Below are 23,987 nucleotides of genomic sequence, written 5' to 3' on the forward strand. Positions count from 1 at the left end.
TGCATTCTTCGCACGGTGGAGACAAAAGCCGTGATATGCATGACATGCAAACAAGCCCGCGGTCTGTTTCCAGAGCGGACGGCGCGCTCGAGTGCGAGCGCTCCATGCGTTTCCTCGACAGCCTCGGCGGGGAATGGAAGGTCCCGCCGTATTTTGACAAGTGAAAAGCCGACGTCGAGCCCCTTTTTAAAGGCCACTCATGGGTGACCGAGAACTTGGCCAGCCGGGGACTTTGCTGTATTGACGGCGAAACTCGGCGGAGTTCACGGCAGGTGGTGTATAAAGGAAAAAAAAAAGTTTGTTCTTTTCCACCCCTAGGCAACAACAGCTACCAGCAGACAACTCACAGCCACAGTGCGTTGTGGGTAAAAACAGGGAAGAAGGCGGTGACAGCACTCAGGTTATTGTTTTATTATGCGGGGGGGAAACTTGACCTACATGTATTAAAACTTTTTTTATTGTCCTGCTAAACCTCTGAGGACCATAAACTTCTGAGGTGCATAAAGCCAGAAACAGGCTCCAAACCCGACAGCATGTCGAAATAGTCAAATGAAATCAAGACTGAGCATTCTGCTGCCAGTAGGCAAGCAGAGTGAGACTTTCTCTTTACTCTGATGGAAGCTGAATGTCCATGTGTTTGTATCTGCCTTAACAAGTTTACCTTGAATTTAACCACCCGACACGAAACCTCATTGAAAGCATTTTTTCATTTATTAAATTCAAATCCATTCATTCACAAACAAATCAACCAAAAAGCAAATCATAGAAGTAACTGAACATCAGATAGATTTCCACATTTATTCACACATTTACGATACTCTCAAATGGCAAAGAGAGTTCACGGGAAGAGAAGCATGGAGTTGACGAGGAGCTTCAGTTACGGCTGAGCGGGAGGAGGAGGATGAGGAGGAGGAGGAGGAGGAGGAGGAGGAGGAGAAGAGCGCCGCAGATCTGTCGGCATCAAAGTGGGCAGACGTAGGCGGCAAGCCTGGGCTGGATGTTGTGCAGCTTTCATTAATTACAGGCGGGAGGATCCAGCCCGGTTGCACGAGGAACAAAAGAACCGTCCCGGCTCCTGCCCGTCAACCTCGACGAACCCCCTCCTAACAGCCGGACGCAGGCGGCCGACAGGTGGGGGAGGTCGGACGTGGCCTTGCTTTGTTCATTAAAGAGGTGAAGTGGTGGAGGGAAGTCACCGCCAGCAGCTGATATCATTGGCCATTTCAGCTTCAGTCATCAAGAAATAGCTCAGCCGCGCTCTTCACTGGAAGGTGTACGACTCTTTTATGAGCATCGGTCATCCATTCCACAGTAATTTGCACGCCGACGGGGTCACAGAGGGCCAGACGGGAGGGAGTCGTGCCTCCTCCCCCCTCAGCAGCGCATCACTCAGCAGGCAAAACTTTGAGGAGTTACGCAAAACTTTGCTTCTTTTTTTTTTTTTTTGCGCAATTCCGTCTGTGGGAGTGGAAAGCATAAACCGGAGAAGGAGAAGGTGGAGGCGGGCAGAGCGCGGCAGACAAAGCACTTGGGCGAGAAAACCTCATTGATCAGAGGCGCACGCTGTTCTGCCCCCCCTACCCTCCCTCCCTCGCGCTCTTTGTTCGCCGGAGCTCGTGCCTTTTTGGAGCTGACGAGTTCCGTTGCTGCCGTTTTGGCGAGCCGGCGGAGAGTTTCCCCATGACTCAACCGCTCGCGCCGGGAAACGCACAACGCAACGGCCGAGCGGTGGACGCACGCAGAGCGTGACCCCTCGACTCTCCTCCTCCTCCTCCATCTCCTCCTCCGCCCCCCTCTCTGCACAAAGAGGTGTCTGCAAAGGTTCTACTGCGATATCAAGCCGATATGTTTCGTTTCCCCCTTTTCCAGGCGTCTGTTTTATTTGCCCGTGCGTTTCCCCCTCAGGGCGGCTTCAAGCCTCATCAGGCAAAACGGAAGACGCGCTCAGATCTTTTTCAGTGGCAGCAGAAATTACACCCAGAGCATTTTTTTTTTTTGCAGCTGCAGACTCCATGTCTCATTAGAAATACGGCACATTAGAAAACCCGCAGCGTTCCACGGGCTGTAAAACTGTCTTTTTACAGCTGCATTTTCTATATCGGACTTTAATTGCGAGCTCCGAGGTTCCATAAACTATTCAGACTTTTGCCTCAGCTCCTATTTGATTTAATGTCACCAGCGTGGATGCGTCTGAATGTTGGAAAAACCACCAGCACGGTCAGTTTACAGCTGAACAAACAGTACTAACTTTTGTCTCAAAAAAAGCAGAAATTCATGAGTCACAAGCAACACTCCAGTGCACACAGCGAATGTGATCTGCTTGACATGCTCTCTATTAATTATGCTGTTTGTGAAGGTCCCTCAGAGACCCCGAGTAGTTAAAGGAGACCCCCTGTAAATTAGTAGCCTTGGTCAACCAACACCCAGCAACTTAATCATTCATTTGCACTGCCGCAAACACACATTTGACACGATTCCATCTGCAAAATTTCAACGCGCCAGCAACCCTGACCAGGTTTCAGAAGCCTCAAACCGTCATATGACAGACGTCCCTTTGTTTTCATCTCAATTTTTTAATTTTTTTTTAAACAAACATCAAGAAGGCCGTATCAGGTGTCGACTGCGACGGCTGCAGAGACCATTCACAAGCGTTTTCTCAGCACCCCCAAAAAGACACAACAGAGTGAGGCACTGCATGACCGGGGGTATGGGATTACATCAACAGCTAATGATGACACGAGGAGTTGGCGTTTAAAGGAGCAGTTTGCCCTCACGCTCCGTCGACCCACTGACTCTTTTTTTTTTTCTTTCTGTTTTTAAGACAGCGAGGTCTGACTCGCACACACAGAGGACACAAAGACTTTTGTGCTTCTCCACGCAGTCCTCCGTGTCCGGCAGACCAAGACGCACGCTCAATGTCCACCCTTCACCCCTGCAGACTCAGTCACCCCCCAGGGGGCAGAAACACAGACAGGATGGGGAGTCAGGGAGGGTGGTGGTGGTGGTGGTAGTGGTGAGGGGGGTCTCTCTGCAGAACTGGCATGTTTGCAGGGCAGCGCAGATGCTGCTGTTGCTTCTGCAGCCCCCCTAACAATAAACACCTTCCCCGTCCACCACCATCACCCCCCCACCCCACCAGCAGCACGACAACAGCAGCTCTCATCAATGCATTGCCTTACAGCCTGATATGAGAAGGAGACATAACACCTGCGACTAGAAAAAAAAAAAAAAAAAAAAAAAGATAGAAAAGGGAAAAAGGGGGGAATGGAAAGGCTGCTGTGACCAGGCCCCGGATGTACTGCCATGGTCATAACAATATGAGGGCAGACGGCGGCGGCGGCGGCGGAGGGAAAGGTGAGGAGGACGGCCGGGACACACCTTCGCATCCTTTATTTACTGTCACCCGATCGAAACTCGACGTGGCCGCGTACGCTAGGTGGTGTCGCCTTGCAAGCAGGTTACAGGGGAACACACATATAAAACAAGACGCACACATACACATAGACACAGCTTACCTCAGGAATTCTTGCAGACAGGTGTCACAGAAGCGATGGCCACAGGTAGACACTTGGACGGGCTCCCGCATCGCCTTGCTGCAGAGCGGACACTGGAAGCGCCTCTTGGGCTTCTCCAGAAACTTGTAATCAAAGCCGGGCATGGCTGCCTGCCTGCCTGCCTGCCTGCCTGGCTGGCTGGCGGTCTCTCGGCAGGCGACGGTGCTCGTCGGCGGGGCCTTCCGCTGGCTGCAAGGGGGGGCTTTTTCCCCTCCCCTCTCAAATAGCGTCCCCAAGTCCTCCTGCTCCACAAACCCGAGCAGCCCTCCGGAGAAACGACGGTTGTTTAGCTTGCACTGCCGTTTCAAGCCGGGAGAGGGTTCATTTCACGGGGCTGCTTCCAGCCGGCGACCGATCGGGTGAGCCGAGCCGAGCCGAGCCGAGTCCTCCTCCGAAGCGGGACCGACGAATGAGCAAGCCGGGGTGTCCGGGTGCTGGAAGTCGCGGATCGGGCCAGGTGGTTGCTGGTCTTCAACGCGTCCTTGTATGTGTGTGTGTGTGTGTGTGTGTGTGTGTGTGTGTGTGTGTGTCCGTGCGTGTGTTCGAGCTCCTGCCGCGGTGCTCAGCTGATGCAGCACTGACACTCCAGTGAGCGGCACAATGCACAACCCCTCCGTCTGTTTAGGTGCACCGAGTCCCGCCCCCTCCACCTCCTCCTCCTCCTGCCTCCTCCCCCTCCTCGCAGGAGGAGTCAAGGAGCCGAGAGAGAGAGAGACACTCTCCTGTTCACACCATTTTATCTCTCTGATCTCGCTTTATGGATCTTTAACGGGGCCTTTTGTCCGTCTGCAGCGGCCTCTAATGAACTGCGCCGAGTGTTTTTTGCACGTTCGTGACGAACATTTGGTCATTGCGCAAAGACGGACGAGGCTTTAATGTGGCTGCAAGGCAGACTGGGCGTTTTTATATGCGAGTGTGATTGTTAAAATGACACACAGAGAGGCTTTTAAAGCTCAAGTCAAGTATGAAACTAAATAAAAACGCGTTAAATCTAATGGAGCAGTCAGGTAGAATACGAGGTGACATGCGCCCTCTGGTGGCCAAGCAGGAACACCGGTGATAAAACCTTATCTTTTTTTTTATTTTATTTTTTTTTATTATTTTTCAGCTAAAATTATTTGCTTAATCAATGGCCCAGCAAAATCTAACGAATGCAAACAAGCCGGTTAAAGGGGGGACGCGAACGTTATTTTCCGGAAGAGGGGATCATTAAAGGGCACCTTCACATTTCGGGATCATTTTTTTAACCCGCTGTATTGCCACCGGATTACATCATCATTACATCATCTTAAGGGACAACAATAGTAAACCAACCATGTCCTCGCAGAGGGAGTGGGCACACCTTGCCTCAAAACAAAAGTAGGATTTCAGACAGATAATGGGGTGACTGTATGTTTATCTTAAATAGAACAGAAAATATCAAACAGTGATTACATATATACAACAGTCTCATCAACCTGACACAGATTAGACAGATACTGAGTAATGCTGAGCTACATATGTAGGTTAATTATTCATGTAAAGCGTTTGGTTGTTCCTCTTATGAGCACCTATTAAAACATCTTTTTCCATCAATCTGAAATGAGTCCGACCAGCACAATTTGGTCAGGTCTAATAATAACAAGTATCCTTTTTTTTCTATTTGTCTTTATCTACTCTTATTTGTAATATCATTAATTTTAATTTTTACCAAATTAAAAATGCAGGAAAAGGACTTTGATTCTATCTGACACGTTATATGATTTGAACATTGCGTTATTGTTATACACAGATTATTACATTGTAATTGAAAAAAATAATGTTCATACAGCCACATCAACAAATTCATCCAGTGTGGATGCAGTATAAACAGACAGCACAATGCAATGGGTCATACACAGGAATCCCCCATTGGCAGTTGGTCACGTGTCACATGTAAAAATATGTAAATACACGTGACGAGAGACCTTATTTCCATCAATGTGTTTACTGACTGCTGATCGGTGACGGAGTGAGCAGGTGAATGACTTCACCCTCCACCCACCAGATATGCCGCCCATTGAAAGTGTAAACGTCGTTATGTTGATTGAACTCCGCTGCCATGGCTGACATACGGATTGACGGCCTAATCCAATAAAACACAATGTGGCCACTCACAACGCGATCGAGAATGAATGCGTTTGGTTCATTTGACTGATGAGTTACTTTAACGCTCAAGTGGCTTTTTTCTGTTTCCCTTTCTGTCTGACGCGGCGTTCATTCAGCGGCGGCTTAAGGGAGCTGAAAACCAGTTTGACTTTTTCAGGCCTTTATCATCCTAGCCCTGCATGTAGCCGAGGACAATGGCTCATTCACGGCCTGAAGACTGCATAACGACTTCCTGCAACCCGGCTTCAGAAACGACCTCGCAGCATTCCAGTAAGCTCATCTAGTCTCTGGATACACCTGCTGGAGAAGATCGTGTTTTCCTACCTGCCCCATGATATCAAACCTTTGAAAGAAACAAACATTCGTTCTAAAAAAAAAAGAGAGAGACTGAAAGCGTAGCACCAAGTTGACGTGGGAGGCCGCAGCTGCCGGATCAAAGGAAACCTTCCAAGAGCAGCACAGCTGGGTCTCTGGGAGGAATCAGTCAGAGGAAGCTGTCCTTCACCTCGCAGCGCTGGCAGGCTTCATGTTCTGCACTGCGTGCGTTCCTTTTTTTGGACCGGGTCATCTTGGGACGGGTTCCTCAAGCAACGCTAAGAACAAGGAGAAAGAAGTGGTGGGTGAAGCCAAAAATGTGGAACAAAAAGATGATCTCTAGATTGTCAGTCTGGCACTGCCGAGGGACAGTACTCAGGTGACGCGTCTGATAACACTTTCCTGATCGTGACGCGTTGCAGATTTTTTTTGGTCTTTGTCACATGATGATAATCAGAGTATCTTACGTAAGTGGTTGATTGCTCAGTTAAATTACATATTAGAAGTTATGTCATACTGCTACCCACAGTTTCATGTTCTCTCTCCAATTCTTTCATTTTTTTTTTAACTCATTCTTTTAAGTTTTGGACAATTTTTTTTAATTAGCCTACACTCTCCGAAATGATCTTCTAGTTTTGTTAGTAGTTTCAAACTAACATTTTTTCTTTCCTTTTGATGGTGGTTGACCTCCACGTCTCACATAAAACCATGGAGCCAAAAAGAAGATGCTGAATGTCAGAATTATGATCTGGACTGTTTACTGACTCATACGATGTTCATAGTATCTGCCTTTAATCTCTGGGAGCCAGTCAGTCAGTCAGTCAGTGTTTGACTCCATGTCCTTGTCACATGGCGCAGGTCAAAGAAACATTTTATGCAGCCCTGGAACACAAGGATTAGCGACATCATCGTTATTTATTAAATCTGGATGGAGTTTAATCTTCCGTAAATCTGCGACTATTTTCAATATGCAGAGTGGAGGGGGCAACCTGTGCCTCTGAGCAGAATCAGAGGTTTGTGTCTCCCACAGTGAGAGGCCTCAGATTTGATGTTTTCTGCGTGAATCGATAAAAGCAGCCTCGGCTTTAAGCCTTTAACCTGTAAAGCTCCCAAACTTACAAAATGACTTCTTTCACATTTCAACCTGGATGAAAAAAAAAAAAATGTGATCCTGACACTATCAGGGGAATCTTGTCTCAAGTTCAGGCCGTCTTTCATGTGGGGATTAATCCGCCCTCGGTGAGATTTCGCCGCATCCCGCCGTCTCGCACTGTTTGTTCACAAGGGGGTAATAAGGGAAATATTACGTTTCACCGCCAGCAGACTGTTGCCATGACAACAAGCCACTGATGTCACCGCAAAAGGGTGACTCTCCTCGAGCTGCACCGCCTTCGGTATCCCAGAATCCTCCTCTTTCCTTCCGAGGCGGCCGCGGGCCCCCTTTCCCCAGGTGTACACCTCCCCTTCTGTGGAGAAGCAGCAGAGGAATAAAACCGCTCGCTGTTAGCCCAAATTCGCAGAGCTCCAAATCTCCCGGCGCATTAATCCACACAAATCTCTAAGTGACAGCTCTGTCTCCCCTGTTAGCGGGAGCATAATGGCTCTATCTGTAGGAAGTCGGAGGCGAACAAAGACGTCCCTCGACAAAGAGAAGCCGCAGGCATGACTGGCGCTGCTGGCTCACTCCCCCGGGGAGCTGCTCGCTGGCACAGAAAGACGTCTCACCGTTTTATCCGCAGATTTTAAGAACACAAACTTGCTGAGTAGAGGCGCGAGTGCCAACACACACACACACACACTTTTATCTATCACTTCATCCACTTGTTTACAGAGGTCTAGCTTTTTAGCTAAAATCCCAGTGCAGTTGAAACGACGGAGATCACAGCACCAGTTTCATTTAGTTTATTTTTGATTTAGATGTTTTATTCAGTTCAATGTGAAAAAAACAACATTCTAACAGTGTTATTGTTGTGTTATGTCCCTAAAGTTAACCCTACAACGCACAGTAGCTGCTAACGCTGTCTGGAAACCAGCCGAGGTTAGAATGTCCAACTCTTGATATCCCGGAATCCTCCTCTTATCCTCCAAAGCAGCTAAACCACAAACATCTGAGCGATGCAGTCTCAACAATGGTGCGAGATGAACCCTCTTGAGTTTTTTTTATGCAACTCCCAATTAAATAAGGGATTAACAGTGAGGTAAAAGTTGGAAGCTTGTCCTTGCGGAAAAGAAATCTCTCGAGCTTGGTGTTGATCTCAAAGGCAGAAGCATTCATCACTGTGAATAGCAAAATGATCCAATTATTTTTGAGAGATCTGGCGAACTATTAAGAGTCTGTCTTCCTCTCGCAACTTGAGAGAAGGGAGTGTTCAAATACTTGGCTTGTGTGCACCTAATTATGCCGAGCAGCTGAAAAGGGGTGGGTTAGATTTAATGCAATGGGATTAAAGATAATGAACAGAGGTTTAGTCACACTAACCAGCAAGATTAATGTTTAAATTCCTACGCGAAGCATTTCCTGTCCTTTAGGGCTAGACCTGTATTGAGTCAAAAAAGAGTTAGCCTGATTAAGTAACCTTTTTTTGTTCACCTTATTTCCACAAAACATCCTGTATACCTCTGCTAAAGCTGTCATCGCTGAAAAATATAAGATTAAGCGTGTGAAACTGTGTATGGCCTTTACAACCAGGATTGTACACAAGAGATGATACCCACCGGATCCAATGGCTAAAGTGAAGGCGTCTCCACAGGCGGCCATGGTGATGCCCTGCAGCCCAGACACGTGGAAGGGAACGCGGCTGCTGCGACGCGAGCTGCTACCAATCTGTCCGTGCTGGTTGCTGCCAAAGGTGAAGCACTGACCCTTTTCTAGAAAATAATATGATCGGAGTGAAAGTGGTGCAGAAAATGACCCTGGACAAACTTAAAAAAAAAAACGCCTTATCTGCAATCCTGTAAGATTTTAGATTTAATTGTGAGCAATGATGTGAACTTTACTACCTGTAACAGCCACAGAATGGGCCGTCCCAATGTCTATGTGAACTATCTTCTCGCTGTTCAGAGGAGCTGACTGAACAGGAGTGTAGGAATTAACTTCTTCCACCTGGTTTGAGGGGTTCGGTTCCTCTCCGTCGGATATTTTATCCAAGCCGAGTTTGTTAAACCTGGAAGGAAAAAAAAAATCGAGACGTCAATATTATGCTTGCTACAACAGCAGAGAAGAGAACGTTTATTTAAAAGTGTAACAATGTGAAGCAAATGTTCAGTTGTTTTTTCCACTATCTCCACTCTGCGTTTCCTGCAGGCAGACTCCCTGAACAATGCGTCGTTGACCTAAAATGAATGCGACTCTGTTTACTGTGACTTCTTCCTCGGGTTATTCACGACTCCACATCCTGCCCTCAAGACAGATGAATTAACAATGAGGGAAAAGAGTCACGGAGAATGCTGCCTCGCAGGTTGTGCACCACGGACGAGACTCTGCCCACACCCACCGTCTCCATCAGTCTCACAACATCCCATTCTGTACGCTGAGACAGCAGCGCAGCTAAAGTGAATCGGTTTTACAAATGCATCATCCTGGGAATGATACAGCAATTATTTATTTTAAAAAAAAAAAAGGTTCATATAAAATGTCTGAGCTGAGCTGAAGATTACAACCCTCAGTGGCATGTTTGCAGAAATGAACGGTTGTCGTTTTGCGTGAGAAAAACACAGACTGATTACCGGTTGCTTCCACATGCCAAAATGCTGAAGTGTGTGCTGATGATCATGGAGCAGTCGACTCCACACATCACTCGCTGGGCCTCAAATTCCACAGGTAAACACACCTGCTGCGGAGAGTTGTGGGTGTCTTGGGTGCCCAGCCCGAGGCGACCTTTCAAAACATGAGCAGACGATGAGGAAGCGGCGCCGTGATGCTCCTGCCATAAATCAGTCACCAGGAGGTAACGTAAAGGTAGATTGCGGAACCAGATTGTGTGTTTCGGTGGGGAAAAAACAAAACAAAAGAATATTGCAGTCTACCATTGTCTCCTCGTCCCCAGGCGAATACTTCTCTCTCATTGGTCACAGCCAGAACGTGGGAAGCGCCGCATGAGACCTGGACCAGTTCGTAGCCGAGAAGCGCCTCAACTATCTTGGGCTGGGTGCAAAGTCACACAGAGAAGTTTGTTACTGGATTTAAAGAAATCTGATCCTGTGTAGTTTCTCGCTTATGTTGAATATTTCCAGCTAGGGATGTTAACAATTAATCGATTAGCGATTAATTGTCGATTAAGAATTTAATAGATTAAATTAAATTAGTCGCAATTAGTTGAAAATTTTTTCCACTGGGTTTTTTTGTGGTGTATACCTGAGTATCTTGAACAAGTTACTTTTAAACAACATTAAAAAAAATAAAAAAAAATAAATAAAAAGTTGAAATGTGACCCATTAGAGGTCAACTTGAAGTCAGACGATAAATGTTGTGCCGTGTTTTAACTGGTTTCTAATGTAAAAATGGATCACATTGGACCCTCAACATTCTTTAAGGGTTAAGTAACGTGTGCCTTACATAATTTCCATTGTGAAGTTTAGGTTCTCAGGAAAAATCGCCACTTATCAATTAACCGTTAATCGACCTATAAGGTCAATCAACTAACGATTAATGAATTAATCGATCATTTGCATCCCTATTTCCAGTGCTATAGGATTCATATAATGAATTTTCACATTGACAATTCTTGGCATTATATATTGCTTTCAATTTTACACAGCATATATTAGACCCAGAAGCCAATTCTATCCCTTTGCAAAATAAAATAAGGAAGTGCTATAATGCTTTTGGCTTCAGAAGTGCATGTGGCACCATAATAAATATATTGATTAGGATGCAGGTAAAGGCTCTGCATCAAATTACAAAGAATCATAGGAAAAATATAACATACTATATATCGTATAGAGTGGAGAAATAGTGTATATAATGCTATTCCTTAGTCAGCTCGTACACACACTGAAACAACAGTGGGCAACCAGAGTCTTTCAAGCCACTTGATTGAAGTGCACCAAGAGGAAAAAGTGTGACATGTACCTGCGTGACATCATTGAAGTTACCGTGTCCCAAACAGCCATTGCTGCCACTTCCAAACGTCATGATAATGCCCCTGTCTGCAAATTGAAAATAAAAAGAGAGGGGATGAGAGACACTGTCCGTGGATGAACGTAGGTGTACTCTCACTGGGACAAATTTCTAATCCCCATCCGCGAAAGCTAATCGGTGTCACCGATTTATTTATTTACCTTAGAGCAGCTTCAAGTCTGTGCATGTTTCTGCAGCCCACTCACCTGTCATGCAAGTGGTGAAAAGGTCTCCACAGGAAACAGACTTGATGGTGACTCCAGACTGGCCCTCCAGGAAACGTGAAATGAACTGAGGTTGCATCTGCTCCACCACGCCAGGCAGAGAGGCATCGCTGGAGCCCACCGACGGAGCCTGCAACCATTCGTAACAAATGGCAAAAAAAACAAACAATTGAGGGGATTTAATAATGGGTCAACTTGTGAATGCTAATAGACGTGATAGAGTATCCTTCGTCTCTAGCCAGCAAAACTGAATAGATTAATGGAAATTAGCAAACATCTGCTCCCAGGTTGGTTTTCACTCTAAAATGACTTTGAACCTATAAATAGTCGATAAGAGAATCTGATCTATATAAAAGACTTTAAGGTGTAATTTTTTGGATGGCAAAACGAAAGTTACTGTAGAGTGATGAATAAATAATGGCTGTCATGTGAATGTTTTGAGGACCTAATAGAAAAGCACAAACTAAATCCAAGCCAAATGTCAGAATATTATAAACCAGATGTTAATTGTTCTTATTCAAACCTGTTGTGAAAACCATAGGAACAATGCACCGAGTACAAACAAAGTGTTGCATCAGCACCGACCTCCCATGTAATCAGGCGTCCCGACTTGGTCACTCCCATCTTCTGTGTCCGGCCCAGAGACACCTGCAGCACCTCAGTGTTGAGCATCGGCAGGCGCAGAGGCGCTGAGATTCCACTTCCCCATGTGTAGACTGAAGACAGTGGGAGCGAGTGCAACTTCCCTGAACCTAAACCAACTGATAGGTCTGATTGAAACCAAAACACGAAAAACATGTTTAAAACAAAAAAAGGCAAATAGTTCAACTCAGTCCATCCAAATAAAAAACAGCCTGACCTCTGGACCTGTTTGTCGGAACTCTCCCCCCTGGCCTGCCCTGAGAACCACTCTGCACAGTGGACAGAGGTTTTTCTATCCTGCAAAAATGCCATATGGGATACATTAATGAAATAATAGACCACACATGAAGACAAAACCTCTTAAAAATGAGTGCAATTACCATGTACACATTTAAATGTTACCTGCGCATTTTGACACTGCCTATATCTGTGTAAAGATTAAGCAGGGGTCTTATGCATACGGGAAGAGCCATTATTTCATTAAGCTGAGGCCGCTTGGATGGATCCAGATTGAGCATGTTGAGGATGAGCTGCCGCAGTTCCGGGCTGTAGCGGTCGGAAATTGGCGCAAATGTTCCACTCATGATCTTCAGAACAAGCGCTGGCAGATTCTTAAAGCAAAATAGGGACAACAGAATCAAACTAACTGCAATGCTGCAACCTGGTAAGTTAAAAAAATGTAGTAAATGTTTTACATACAGCGGCCTCAAAGGCTCTTTTAAGGCTTGCCAGCTCGTAGAGCACACAGCCCAGAGCCCAGATGTCACTCTTTTGGTTGTACGGCTTTCCTTCACACAGCTCTGGGGAAATGTAGCATGGAGTCCCAACTACCTGCAAGATATGACAAGCAATTGATTTCAAGATTCAGCATCTTGAAAATTTTTCCTAGCTGAAGTAACCTAAACAATGTTTAACTCACAGTGTAAGCTTTGCTCTTGCTGACGAGGATTTTGGAAATGCCAAAGTCGCCAATTTTGACGATCATCTGGTGCTTGTCAAGGAGAATATTTTGTGTCTTCAGGTCTCTGTGCAGAATAAGTTTGTTGTGGACGTGGTACAGAGCAAGTAAGATCTGCACAAAGAAGTGAAGGATGGTGTCCTCGTCCAGGAGAGAATTACAGCGCTTCTGTATGTACTCAGCCAACGTTCCACCTGCAAAGAAATCATGTCTGGAGTAATTTGCAAGAAACAAGAACATTTTAAGGGTTTCCTTTTAAAAGACATGCACCAGCACATAAAACATAATGTAACGACCCTTTTGTCAATATACAATCACATCTCCCAATACTTCAGTGGGCTTACCTGGTGCATACTCCATGGCTATCATGAGGGCCTTGTCTTCCAGGAAGTTCTCATAGTACTCTATGATGTTTGGGTGGTTGAGGAGTTTCAGGACCTGGCACTCGTTCTGAGCGGCCAGACGCTCATCTCGCGACATTTGCTCCACTGGGATTTCCTTCAGGATGACGAAGGCCCCATCGTTGCGCCGTCGGCACAGATGAACAATGCTGATGGGGGGGAAATGATGAGAAATTAGACATCATATGCTTTGTTCTGCAGTTACACTCCTGTTTAAATTGCAATTCGAATGCTACTTTTCACATAAATTATGCATAATGCCAATTTGGTATTGAAAGAAAATCGTCTTTATTTTCATTTGCCAACAAATGTATGTAAACTTTAAAGTAGAGGAACCAAATGTACTGTAAATCTTGCATTATGACTTTTCGTCGCAAGTTTTGACGACATTTTTTGGCAGTTCGCTGCCTTTAAACAACTTCATCCTTGTGGCTTTTTCAGCCAACCGAATGGGCTTCGTGCAATGTGTCACTTGAAACGACAGTTTAATCTCGAGTTGAAATCTAGTCTTCACAGACTGTAGGCAATATTTCTGCTCGGACACGTCTTCTTCTCGGGGCGGGTTTTCAATGCATTCCGATACATTTTTTGGTTGGAAAAAAACAGGGAGGTCTTTCTTTCTTTCTTTTTTCCGTCGGCATTTTAATTTACGCCTGGACACCGACCAGTCTGTACACACTGTCCGACTCATAAAAACATATAAGCTGCGATAAGTAAAGGCCAAATTTACCCAAAAGCGCCTCTTCCAACAACTTTGATTTTCTCATACTTCTCCATCGCCGCTCGCCAAACGTTTCCGCCGTTTCCTGGCAACCCCAGCCCTGGACTACAAGGAGCAGCGAGGGACAAAAAGGCTAAGGGACGACAGCTAAAACGAGACAGTTAAAATTAAGCACAGACAGTCCGAAACTAAAGGACTGAAAGTGTGAAAGACCACGCCACTTGTTTATGTTGTAACCATAACTAAGCGAACTAAAACGCGCCTTACACAAAACAAAGAACACGGGACGTGTATGTTTCTCCATTAGTCATCGTGACATGACAAATACTAGTCCGCCCACACGCGCAATGCCAGAAATGCAAATATTTACAAAATGGCCAGCGAACAAATGCTCGAAACGTGCACGTGCGCCCGCCCACACATGTACATATGTCAGTGTCAGCATTTAATCTTAAGTAAACTATAACTTCCGGTGAGAGAGGCATACTGTGTCATCTCTGTCATGGAGCAAGCATGTGTGCTGAAAACTGAAATGAGAGGAAAATGTCGGATGAAAATGATGAGTGTGGAGTCTGGAGCATGGACTTCAGATCGTCTTACAGCCAGACGCCTGGTGATTATAAAGCGCCTTCCCCTTGCCTGAGATAAGCAGGAAGGAGGTAGCATGAGTACTGTTTCCAGTCTGCGCTGTGATGGATATAATAAATGCCTTGTGCTGTGACAAAGCCCGGTCTGTGTTGTTCTGCACTACATGCCTCTACTATTATCAGCAAACTGAAATAATGACATTTCCCCTACAAACAGTGATCATCATGTATTTCAACCCTTCCGTTACAATTTGCAGATTTTTAAGGGAACGCGGGAGAAGAAATGATAGCTAAGCTTTACAAACAATATTTTTCACTTTCTCAGGGATATAATGTTTTAGCATAGTACATGAAGGAGCCTGGCAGTCTGTGACTCCTCAGACCAGCTCTGTGACATTGTTGCCCTGTTTATCAGCAGGAGATCTACCTTGAGATGAACCAGTCAGTGAGCTGGAATGCACGGCGTCGCACACTGAAACTGATGCTAAACCCCAAGTATGAACCTGAGCATGAGAAGCCAAAGGTTTGACAGGTTGTGGGTGTTGTACCATCAAAGTAATCCGTCTGCCTCCTTCCCCATAGTTGAAAAGACAGGCTGGGTTCAGATCACACTGTATGTAGGACATGTAGATGTAATCTAAAAAAAAATTACTCAAGTGATGTCGTCCTGCAAAAATATTGTGGCTTAATGTCTAACTTAAATGGCAAAAGGTCATGTTTCATCATCCCCTTCAAAAAAAAATGCTTATTAGTATTTTATCTGTTACCAAAGTTTTTGTTATATAAAGCTTGTTTGTCAATTTTAAAAAATAAAGTCACTACTAAGATTGATACTTGTGCTTTATGCTATCTTTACTCCATTTTTATGTTTTGTACAATCATTAGTAATTACATTTGAACCATGTACAGTCCTTCATCATTAATACATTTACACATTGACTTGATCTGGAAAATATAAATATTGTGCTGTTAAAGAGACCTAGTAAATACCCATTAACCTGGATAACCTGTAATGGGAAAGACATTTTTCTCACCGGAGAAGCTATTGAAGCTGTTATTGTTTTTTCTATTTACCAAGCACTCACTGGAAATCAATTTACCCCTTAGATATGCTCTTTATTGGCTTCTTGCGGAGACACCATTAGGGCACATTCAGACACATCTCAGACACAGATACTACAGAATACAAGGCGACCTTTTGACTTGGATGCAACAGCAAAAAAAATAGCAACTACGAAAACCACCACTGAATGGTTTGGATCTGCTCTCAGGAATGCTGAAGAACTTGAAATTGTAAGTACCCAAATGTTTGGGATGAAAATTCACCAGTTTCTATAGTCCATTACTGTGAGAGCCAACAACTCACATGCAAACAATACAAATTGTTTGTGAGAGAAGCAGCACAAAAGGAAGAAAGAATTTTTTTTAAGACAAAATATCCAGTTACATCCATGTCTTTACTTCAGGGTGTTTCATAACAGAGGACCGTGGTTAACACCAGGGATCCTGTTTCTTGCATGAAGTTATTGAGCTATAAGACATGTGTAAACTTGCAAAATTGCGAGAAAGCTTTACTGAGAAAAAAATCGAGCTGCTCAATCACTCTGACATGCCTACAGGCCTTGGCAATTCTGAAAGATTTTTTTCTCATGTCCCCAAGTGGTGAAACAAAGAACTGAACACTGGATACTCAGCTGAAAAACAGCATATAGGTAGAATGTCATGCTTGCTCTTCAAGTGAGGTTTTGCTGCCATCTGGTTGCACTTGTTATACCCAGCCCTGGCTGGTCTGACCCTGCTGGTGAACTTTTGCCTATTTATTGAGGAAGGAGAGAGGAGCCAGACCTGAACGCTCACAAATACCAAAAGGCAATAACCATCATCATCACGACTTAATGATGGTGTATTGTTAATTTGCTCTTTGCACTAAAAACATTTGTACCACCTGCTAGCTGACTCATTGGTTAACATTCATCTGATTAATTGATCTTGTATTCAATTGTCATATTGATTTACTGTTACTTCTCACCATTTGGTCTCATACAACCTAGTAGGTTATTTAATTTCTGTTTTTATACTGCGTTTCTGGTTTTTACTTCAGTTTCTTATCCATTTTTCAATCTCTATCCTCCTTATATTTCGGAGGAATGTCATAAATTAAGGTTCTTATTTGTCCAAGTGTGGATGGGACACTATAGTATTGCTGACTCAAGCTTGATTCCAGCTTGACTCTAAAGTATAGATGTCACACTTTATAAGCCGTCCATTAAAGACAAAAAACAAACGAACAAAAAAACCTTTAGTTTTATTTTGACAAGCTTTTTATACATGCCAAGTGACGTCTCCATTGAAACAAAAGCACTACCGAGGAAATGAAAGGAGATGAAATTGTTCAGATGTTGGCTGGCCCTTCCATATGAATGCCTGCAGGGAACTTTTTATTTATTTATTTTTTAAAGATCCTCTATTCTTAATATGTTAAGTTGCTGTTAAGTAGGTTGTTTAACACAAACAAAGTAAGCAAGCATGGATGTCATGTCACGAGAAAAAAAAATCCTGTTAATTTGACGAGCAGGACGCAGCAGATCTAATGCTTAAAAAAAAAAAAAAGAAAGAAAGAAAGAAAGAAAAAAGAAAGAAAGCGCTTGTTTTGTTTGTTGTCTGTTGGAGGTGAAAGGCAACAAGAAGATAAGACTCACAATAAAGTGTCGGAAGAGTCTTTTAGACATTAGTCCTCCCTCCCAAAAAACACTCCGAACTCGCTCTTGCGTAACTTGCCAACGCGGCCCCTCCTCGTTTCTATGGTGGAGCCACCCCGCCCCTTCTCGACACCACTCCCTGATTCTCTGTCAGCTCAGACGGGTCGGGCTGGCCGGGAGCGCCGCTGTGCCGCGCCGCGCTGGAATGAGCCGTGACTGGGATTCCCCCATTCTTCAACCAACATTTTCTCACTTTTTCTCGTCGCGTGGCAAAACTTTAGGGACTAACATGTCTCAGCATCAGTGGGGCATTAGGGGCTTTGCAAAAAAGTGAACAAAAGAGGGGGGGGGGGAAGCAGAGGATCAATCACCTCCCTGACCTGGGGGACGCTCCCGCCACATTCCGCGCGCAACTGTCACCCACCGAGGCGAGGTCCCTCTGACAGGAGGAGCGACCGAGTCAAGACAGCAAGCAGCAGGGAGGAGCGAGGGGGGACTGAACTGGACTGGACTGAACTGGAGGTGGACAGGATGGACGACCTCGTCCGTGCGCTGAAGAGACACCCTGGCCCGTCCGTGCTCCTGTACGCTCTCCTCTTCAGGGTGGTGCACCATTTGTTGCGCAGGCTGCCCTTGCCCAAAGTGGTCCAGCACAGCGAGTGGCGCTCCTGGAGGTGGAGGAACCTCTCCGTGTCGATGGTGCACTCGCTGCTCACTGGGCCATGGGCCGTGGCATGGTGAGTAAAGTCTCCATCCACGCCATTTATCCGTGCCCACACGATGACTGAAACATCATTGTCCATTCAGTGTGTGTGTGTGTGTGTGTGTGTGTGTGTGTGTGTGTGTGTGTGTGTGTGTGTGTGTGTGTGTGTGTGATATAGGGAGAGAGAGAGAGAGAGCAGCAGTGACAGTCAGTGGCAGCCAGGCACGTAGGACACAGTGGTATTTATATGAGGAGGGGAAGAGAAATCCCACTGGAGTGTGTCGGAGCCACTCGTTTTTTGCAACCGTGTTGGGAATTTAGCATTTTTCGCATTATGTCACTCACTCCGTGAGCCATCAACCAGGCTGCAGATGTGCATGAACCGGACAGGAAAAACCTGCTGGAATAATCTTTTCTGGGAAAGCATCATGAGAAAGTATTCTTAAGGGTGGTGCTCGTGATTGATTATTCAACGTTAAAGCCCCATAAGTTGTCACGATTACAAGCATGAAATTTGTAATTCTTGCCTTTTTGGAGCCATCCCCTGAGAGAAAGAATGGACAAGTCCAACAGTTGATGCTGAGTACTAAACAGGCAATAGATTCCATCAGGCTTCAGAGTTGTTGTTTTTTTTAATTGTATATATGAGCAGACCAGGGATTGACCCCATGACCTCCCAGTCTCAAGGCCACCACTAGGCCACTGAACTAGTGAAAGTGATCCATTCAAGCAGAAAGCATAGTACATGCAATGATTGTAGCCTTGCAAAACAGCACGACAGGTGGTTGGCAAGAACAGGTTTGCCAGTCAAAACTAGTTTCAGTGACACATGGCGCAACTACCTAAGTCGTAGAGCAACGGTTATTTATTAACCATTTGTTATTGATGTGTTGGGAGGGGCAGCTGATTGAAGCGTGCTCCCCTTGTATCAAAGTGTAAAAAAAAACTTGTGCAAATATGAACTACCTGTGTTTTCTTAGATATTGACATGAATGGAAACCAGATGGCAAATGTAGACCACTATCAATCCTAGATATCACACAAAGAAAGTCTCTGAAGTATGATTTTAAAAAAAGAAAATCATTAACTCTTGATTTTCTGAGAGAATGTGATCAGCATTAACACCAAACTCTTGTTTCCTCTTCCAAGCGTGCTGATCTGGCCAGAGACGTTGCACAACCTCCACTCCTTCCACACCCCACTATCCTACCTGCTCGTCTGCGTCTCAACAGGTCGGTCAACAACATATAGAGACAAAGAGCGTGTGTGTGTATGTTGGGAATTCTTGCCACGGGAATAAACCGTGAAAGTATGCAATTATCCTGCAGTCAGAAGACATTTTTTTTCGGCGGTTGTATGTTTTATGTCTGACTAAGTCAACATGAATCTCGTGCCTAGATTTCATGTGCAGTCAGTATGTTGAGTTCTGATTTATTTGGTAATGATAGAGGTCTTTCAGCACAGGTGGTCTCAACATGTGCTCCTTCTAGCGCATGATTTATACTAAGAAACCCGTTTGGCTGCAAACACACCAATTCACTAATCGTCTAAACCACTTTGTTTACTTATTTAATATACTATCAGGCTAATACGTATGGTTTTCAAACAAAAATGGGGATGTTGTCTTGCAGCAGTTTTCTTATCCGCTCTTAAGCTGCTTAGGGCGCTCCTGTCCCGTGGGCCAAGCCACTCTTTGCCTTTCCAGTTGTTTCTCCCAGGCGTCTCCCCTGCATCACCATGGACACCAGGTCTAAACCTCCAAGGACTCAGAGCCCAGGTTCACCTGCGCAGAATGCGGTTGGACCATTAGGCGTGTGTCTCAGTGTTACCATGAGGACACAAGTCTGTGGAGAACTGCCCTGACAACTGTACAAAACTATTAATCCCACAGAGGGAACAACCATTCCTGAGACTGGAGGCGGAGTGTTTTTGAAAAATGTTGCCGGTTGTCGAGCTGCAGTGTGAGAGCCATATAGGAGCACAGAAGGTTCTCTCGTCACTGGAATACCTCTGGCCTACTCTGTTCAATAACCTGATTTACTGGCTTGACTCATTCACTATTATCTCCCGTCTGAAATCCCCAACATGTCATTGAATAGTTCAATAGTAAAACACACGGGACAATACAACATGCAAAAAACATTTGATAGCTGTTTTTTTTTATCTTGCACAAGATTCCCCGATCCGCTAATTGTATCTTGAAGCAGATATTTGAATGAGTTATTTGGCATAACATCAGCTTCATGCTAGATCAACTACTGGAGTCCCCCAGTCGGTGTGGCTGGACACAGATAGATTTGTCTGCATTACACCGTCAAGCCTTTCCGGCTGACGCTGCCTGAACTGTCTGAACTCATCAGCTCAGCCAGTCTGACGTAAACTTTCACTTTAACCGTGCCCAGCCGATGACAGTGTCACTCCAATGAGGTGAATCAGCTCTACTGTTCAAATGCAGCATTTAATCGTCCTGTCATTCTCACTTTTGCACTTTGCAGTTGGAAACAAATTAAATCATATTTAAAAACTTTCATGCTCAATGCTTTAAAATACACGTTGTATTGGAGAATATTGATTGTTTTGTTCACACAAAGAAACTCAGAATTTTGCACACAGACACAAAACACTGCAGTCTGGGGGAAAAAAAAGCTCACGCTGGAAACACTTGTTCTTCCACAGAAGTCAGCTGCCGGAATGAACACTTGAGATTCCTGAAGTTTTATTTACCTGGTGTGATCAGCAAATATTGTCAGAACACCCAAGTCTGAGCATATTTTAACTTCACATTAACTTCCTTCACTTAAACACAACCACAAACTGGCCGAGAATGTTATTAATCTGATTTTATAAATGACTCACACTGCTGACACTATTCCTCCTCTTTCAGGGTATTTTGTTCAAGATGCAGGTGACATCATTCTGTCGGGCCATGCCAGAGGATCATGGGAGTTCTTACTTCATCATGTTTTGGTAAGACTGCCGGTGGTATTTTTTATCTCATGAAATTGGGATTAGTCCCCGCAGCTGACTTATTACATGAGTGTGTTAAAGTACGACAGAATAAATGAAGGCAAACATTTGAGAATAATTGACCTCTTGCTGCTATTATGGCTTGAATTAACTCCTGTGCTTATCAATTATTAAGCATGCATTCACAGAACAAAACAGGGAGAAAGTGAAGTGAACAAAAACAGAAAAAAAACAGCTTTTTTTACAGCCTGAACTGAACGGAAAACAGCTTGTTTCCATAGAGCTGACAAGCGTAACTCATGACTTCAATTTGTATTATCCACTTCGCTGCGTGTGTGTCACAGAAACACCCAGTTGTATTTATTTTTTCTTCCACCGAGGCAAGGGGGCTTAAGATCGAAGAATTAAAAAAAAAAAACATGTCTGAGAGGACTTTATTTTTCCAAGTGAATGTCATTTTTCTCACTTCGTTAAATATTTAAAGCAAATAGGGCCAGTTGGGAGTGGGTGTGATTAAAGATCAACAAAGACTCCTTTTGTGTTTGTTTTTTTAATGGATAGGATCAGGAATGAGTACATGAGAGGGACAGCACATATTGGGAGACCCAGCCAGAGAGGCCACACTGAGGTGGTTTGCACAAGTACAGAGGAGCGACTGAATGTATTGATAGGATGCTGAGGTCGAAATTGCCCGGCATGAGGCCTAATGTAAGGAGATTTATTCACATAGTGAAAGGGTGAAAGGAGACTAGAATATTATCTGCAGGTAATTAAGCCTTACACTTTTAACAGAATGAGCAGTTTTTGGTTTTATGAAAATATAACTGAACAAATCAACATTGATTCATCTCATCTTGGACAAATGTGTTTTACATTCTGTCTTATTCTGTTGTGTGTAGAGTATTCCACAAAACCTTGCGGGTCAATAGTTTTACAGTATTTATATTTTACACTGCACTAACAGGTCATTTTTGCATTCACCAGGCTTTTTACTTATTCAATGCTGATTTGCTGTTTATCGATTATACTGTTCTTAAGAGAAATTCCGTGAATCTAAGCCTGATTTGTAGTAAAACTGCTCTGTGATATAAATGTGTATTGGACAGGAAAAGCCACCTTCTTTGAAGTTCTAAAATTCACAAGAAGCATGACAGGCACGATGTTACACAATGAAAAATATGTTCCATGGTGTAACACGTATTTGTAAAAAAAAAACAAAAAAGCAAACGAGAAGAACGAGATAATCAGGGAGATTACTGGCCGTTGGATGTAACAACAGAGCCACTGGTGTGTGTCCCTCTGCAGGTGATCTCGTGTTTCCTGTACACCCTGTACACTGAGCTGTACGTAGCCGGTGCCGTCGTAGCCCTCTTCGTGGAGGTCAACAGCGTCACCCTCCACCTGCGGCTGATGCTGAAGCTGGCCGAGAGACAGTCCTCCACCGTCTACCAGGTCAACAAATTCACCAACCTGTTGACCTATGTCGCATTTCGTCTGAGCACACAGTTCTACCTCACCTGGTACATCGCCCACAACTACTCCTGGCTGAACCACGGCGGATACTTCCTGGCCTGCATAATGGCCATGAACATCATGATCCTCATTTATTTCTACCGGCTGCTCCGCGCTGATCTGTTCGCCGGGAAGAAGAGCTCGGCACGGCAGAACGGGACGCAGAACTCGAAAAAGTTTCTCACTGACTGAGGAAGATCTTGAGGAATTTAAATTGTGACATTTTTGTCAGACATTTGTGTTTATTGAAATCTCCATGCTTTTCTCTATTGTGTTCTGTCACTAATAATGCAATCCTAAGAATTTTGGATGTCTTGGCTCAAAGTTGGGAGAAAGATTTTGATATCGCAATTAAAACAAAACTTAACTTAGCTTATCGTAGCATACAGCCTGAAAATTTGGATCACAGCAAGCGAGTCTCTGTGCCATAACTTCATGAAATATCTTTTCAACACAACTTGAATTTTATACCATTATTTTTTAATAATAATAGACTATATTGTCAGCTATGCTAGACAACAGATTAAGCACATTTGTCAAAGATGCATACTAATAATATCAAGAGCAAAAGTTTTGGACTATTCCTAAAATATGACATTAATAGATGATTATTGCTCTGTACCGATTTGAAGCAATGAATTAATAATAATGCTTATATCCCTAAAATGATTTTATTAGCTCTTCTCTTTTCAAAAAACTACTTAAATATTTCTCCTACTAGTGTTGTAATTGTGAGGTTGTGGCATTAATTCATTAATCAATATTCTAATTTTTTTTTTTTTACCTTTAATTGTTATGTGTGGGAAAAACTGAACAGGAAAGTGAAGAGGGTGAAACACTTCATAAACTGCCTAAAATGCTTCGTAAAATGTTGAAACACAAAGTCAAAGAAATATCAGCCAAGAGGTGTGTTGCCAAATCTTGATTGCAAGGTAAGCGGAGCTTTATGCAGGAAAACCTGCCAGCTGAATTTTTTCCCCCCGCATTTGCACTTTGAATTCTGGCTGGAGGGTATCGTGCAGTTGGTTGTGCTGTGTCTCTGTGTTATCGTCTAATCTAGCAAGCACTCACTACTGACTTTTCATTTCCATTTGAGCGGTTAGGACCTGGCTCAAGGACAACAAGTTATTGACAGCTGCAGCAGCTGTTTTTCACGTGGTAACACAAGTAAACAAGTAGAGGCATGATCGGAGGCTCCAAAGCATTCCATAAATCAGTTAAAGACCATCAAGTCTAGCCATTTGGTCAAGGGGAATGGTTTTTCAATTTAACACAGGCAGAGGCTGGCCTTGAACTCTTACCACAGTGCCTTTCATGAAAAAAGAAGAAAACCAAAAACACATTGCTCCATTGAGGAATTTGGCAAGGGTAAAGTGTCAAATGTTTTTAAGTCTGAGTGATTGAATAAAAAGGAAAAAAGTGTTTCAAATGTTTCTTTACAGTATTTTTTTTTTAAGC

At 44.2% G+C, this 23,987-nt stretch overlaps 3 protein-coding genes across 5 annotated transcripts in view; 1 reads left to right on the top strand and 2 right to left on the bottom strand.

Annotated features, from left to right (window-relative positions):
* Positions 1-4,150, bottom strand: part of traf4a (tnf receptor-associated factor 4a) — a 30,498-nt gene extending 26,348 nt beyond the window's left edge. Inside the window, exon 1 of the mRNA XM_076036405.1 lies at positions 3,516-4,150. Coding sequence (XP_075892520.1) covers positions 3,516-3,658 — 143 coding nt within the window. The 5' untranslated portion in view covers positions 3,659-4,150. The remainder of the gene's footprint in view (positions 1-3,515) is intronic.
* A 783-nt stretch (positions 4,151-4,933) lies between these two features.
* Positions 4,934-14,371, bottom strand: nek8 (NIMA-related kinase 8). Of its 2 annotated transcripts, XM_076036406.1 has the most exons (15): positions 14,071-14,367; positions 13,284-13,489; positions 12,901-13,133; positions 12,681-12,812; positions 12,384-12,592; positions 12,199-12,278; positions 11,925-12,109; positions 11,322-11,469; positions 11,068-11,144; positions 10,023-10,140; positions 9,723-9,873; positions 8,997-9,160; positions 8,712-8,864; positions 7,304-7,462; positions 4,934-6,274 (listed from the first exon to the last, which is right to left on the bottom strand). In XM_076036406.1, the coding sequence occupies exons 1-15, from the start codon at positions 14,115-14,117 to the stop codon at positions 6,246-6,248; spliced, it is 2,091 nt and encodes a 696-aa protein (XP_075892521.1). In that variant the 5' UTR covers positions 14,118-14,367; the 3' UTR covers positions 4,934-6,245. The 2 variants fall into 2 exon arrangements, with proteins under 2 accessions (XP_075892521.1, XP_075892522.1); XM_076036407.1 differs by lacking the exon at positions 7,304-7,462 and having other exon boundaries at positions 14,071-14,371.
* A 2,296-nt stretch (positions 14,372-16,667) lies between these two features.
* tlcd1 (TLC domain containing 1) lies at positions 16,668-23,951 on the top strand. Of its 2 annotated transcripts, XM_076036409.1 has the most exons (5): positions 16,668-16,698; positions 17,794-18,084; positions 19,200-19,282; positions 20,935-21,017; positions 22,323-23,951. In XM_076036409.1, exons 2-5 carry the CDS (start codon positions 17,879-17,881, stop codon positions 22,719-22,721), a joined length of 771 nt encoding a protein of 256 aa, XP_075892524.1. In that variant the 5' UTR covers positions 16,668-16,698; positions 17,794-17,878; the 3' UTR covers positions 22,722-23,951. The 2 variants fall into 2 exon arrangements, with proteins under 2 accessions (XP_075892524.1, XP_075892525.1); XM_076036410.1 differs by lacking the exon at positions 16,668-16,698 and having other exon boundaries at positions 17,727-18,084.
* The last annotated feature ends 36 nt before the right edge of the window (positions 23,952-23,987 follow it).

This window comes from Nelusetta ayraudi, unplaced genomic scaffold (assembly GCF_046127955.1).
Source record: "Nelusetta ayraudi isolate G7.1 ecotype Tasmania unplaced genomic scaffold, CSIRO-AGI_Nayr_v1 ptg000048l, whole genome shotgun sequence".
Classification (NCBI taxonomy): Eukaryota; Metazoa; Chordata; class Actinopteri; order Tetraodontiformes; family Monacanthidae; genus Nelusetta; species Nelusetta ayraudi.

What these genes read in the sequence shown, in the direction of transcription:
- nek8 (XM_076036406.1), bottom strand. Translation starts at nt 14,117, where the DNA reads ATGGAGAAGTATGAGAAAATCAAAGTTGTTGGAAGAGGCGCTTTTGG. An exon ending in GACGCCTGATTACATGGGAG is followed by an intron (nt 11,470 to 11,924) that starts GTCGGTGCTGAT and finishes GAATGGTTGCAG; the next exon opens with GCTCCGTCGGTGGGCTCCAG. An exon ending in CTGGGGACGAGGAGACAATG is followed by an intron (nt 9,874 to 10,022) that starts GTAGACTGCAAT and finishes ATGTTTTGAAAG; the next exon opens with GTCGCCTCGGGCTGGGCACC.
- tlcd1 (XM_076036409.1), top strand. Translation starts at nt 17,879, where the DNA reads ATGGACGACCTCGTCCGTGCGCTGAAGAGACACCCTGGCCCGTCCGTG. An exon ending in GGGCCATGGGCCGTGGCATG is followed by an intron (nt 18,085 to 19,199) that starts GTGAGTAAAGTC and finishes TCCTCTTCCAAG; the next exon opens with CGTGCTGATCTGGCCAGAGA. An exon ending in TCTTACTTCATCATGTTTTG is followed by an intron (nt 21,018 to 22,322) that starts GTAAGACTGCCG and finishes GTCCCTCTGCAG; the next exon opens with GTGATCTCGTGTTTCCTGTA.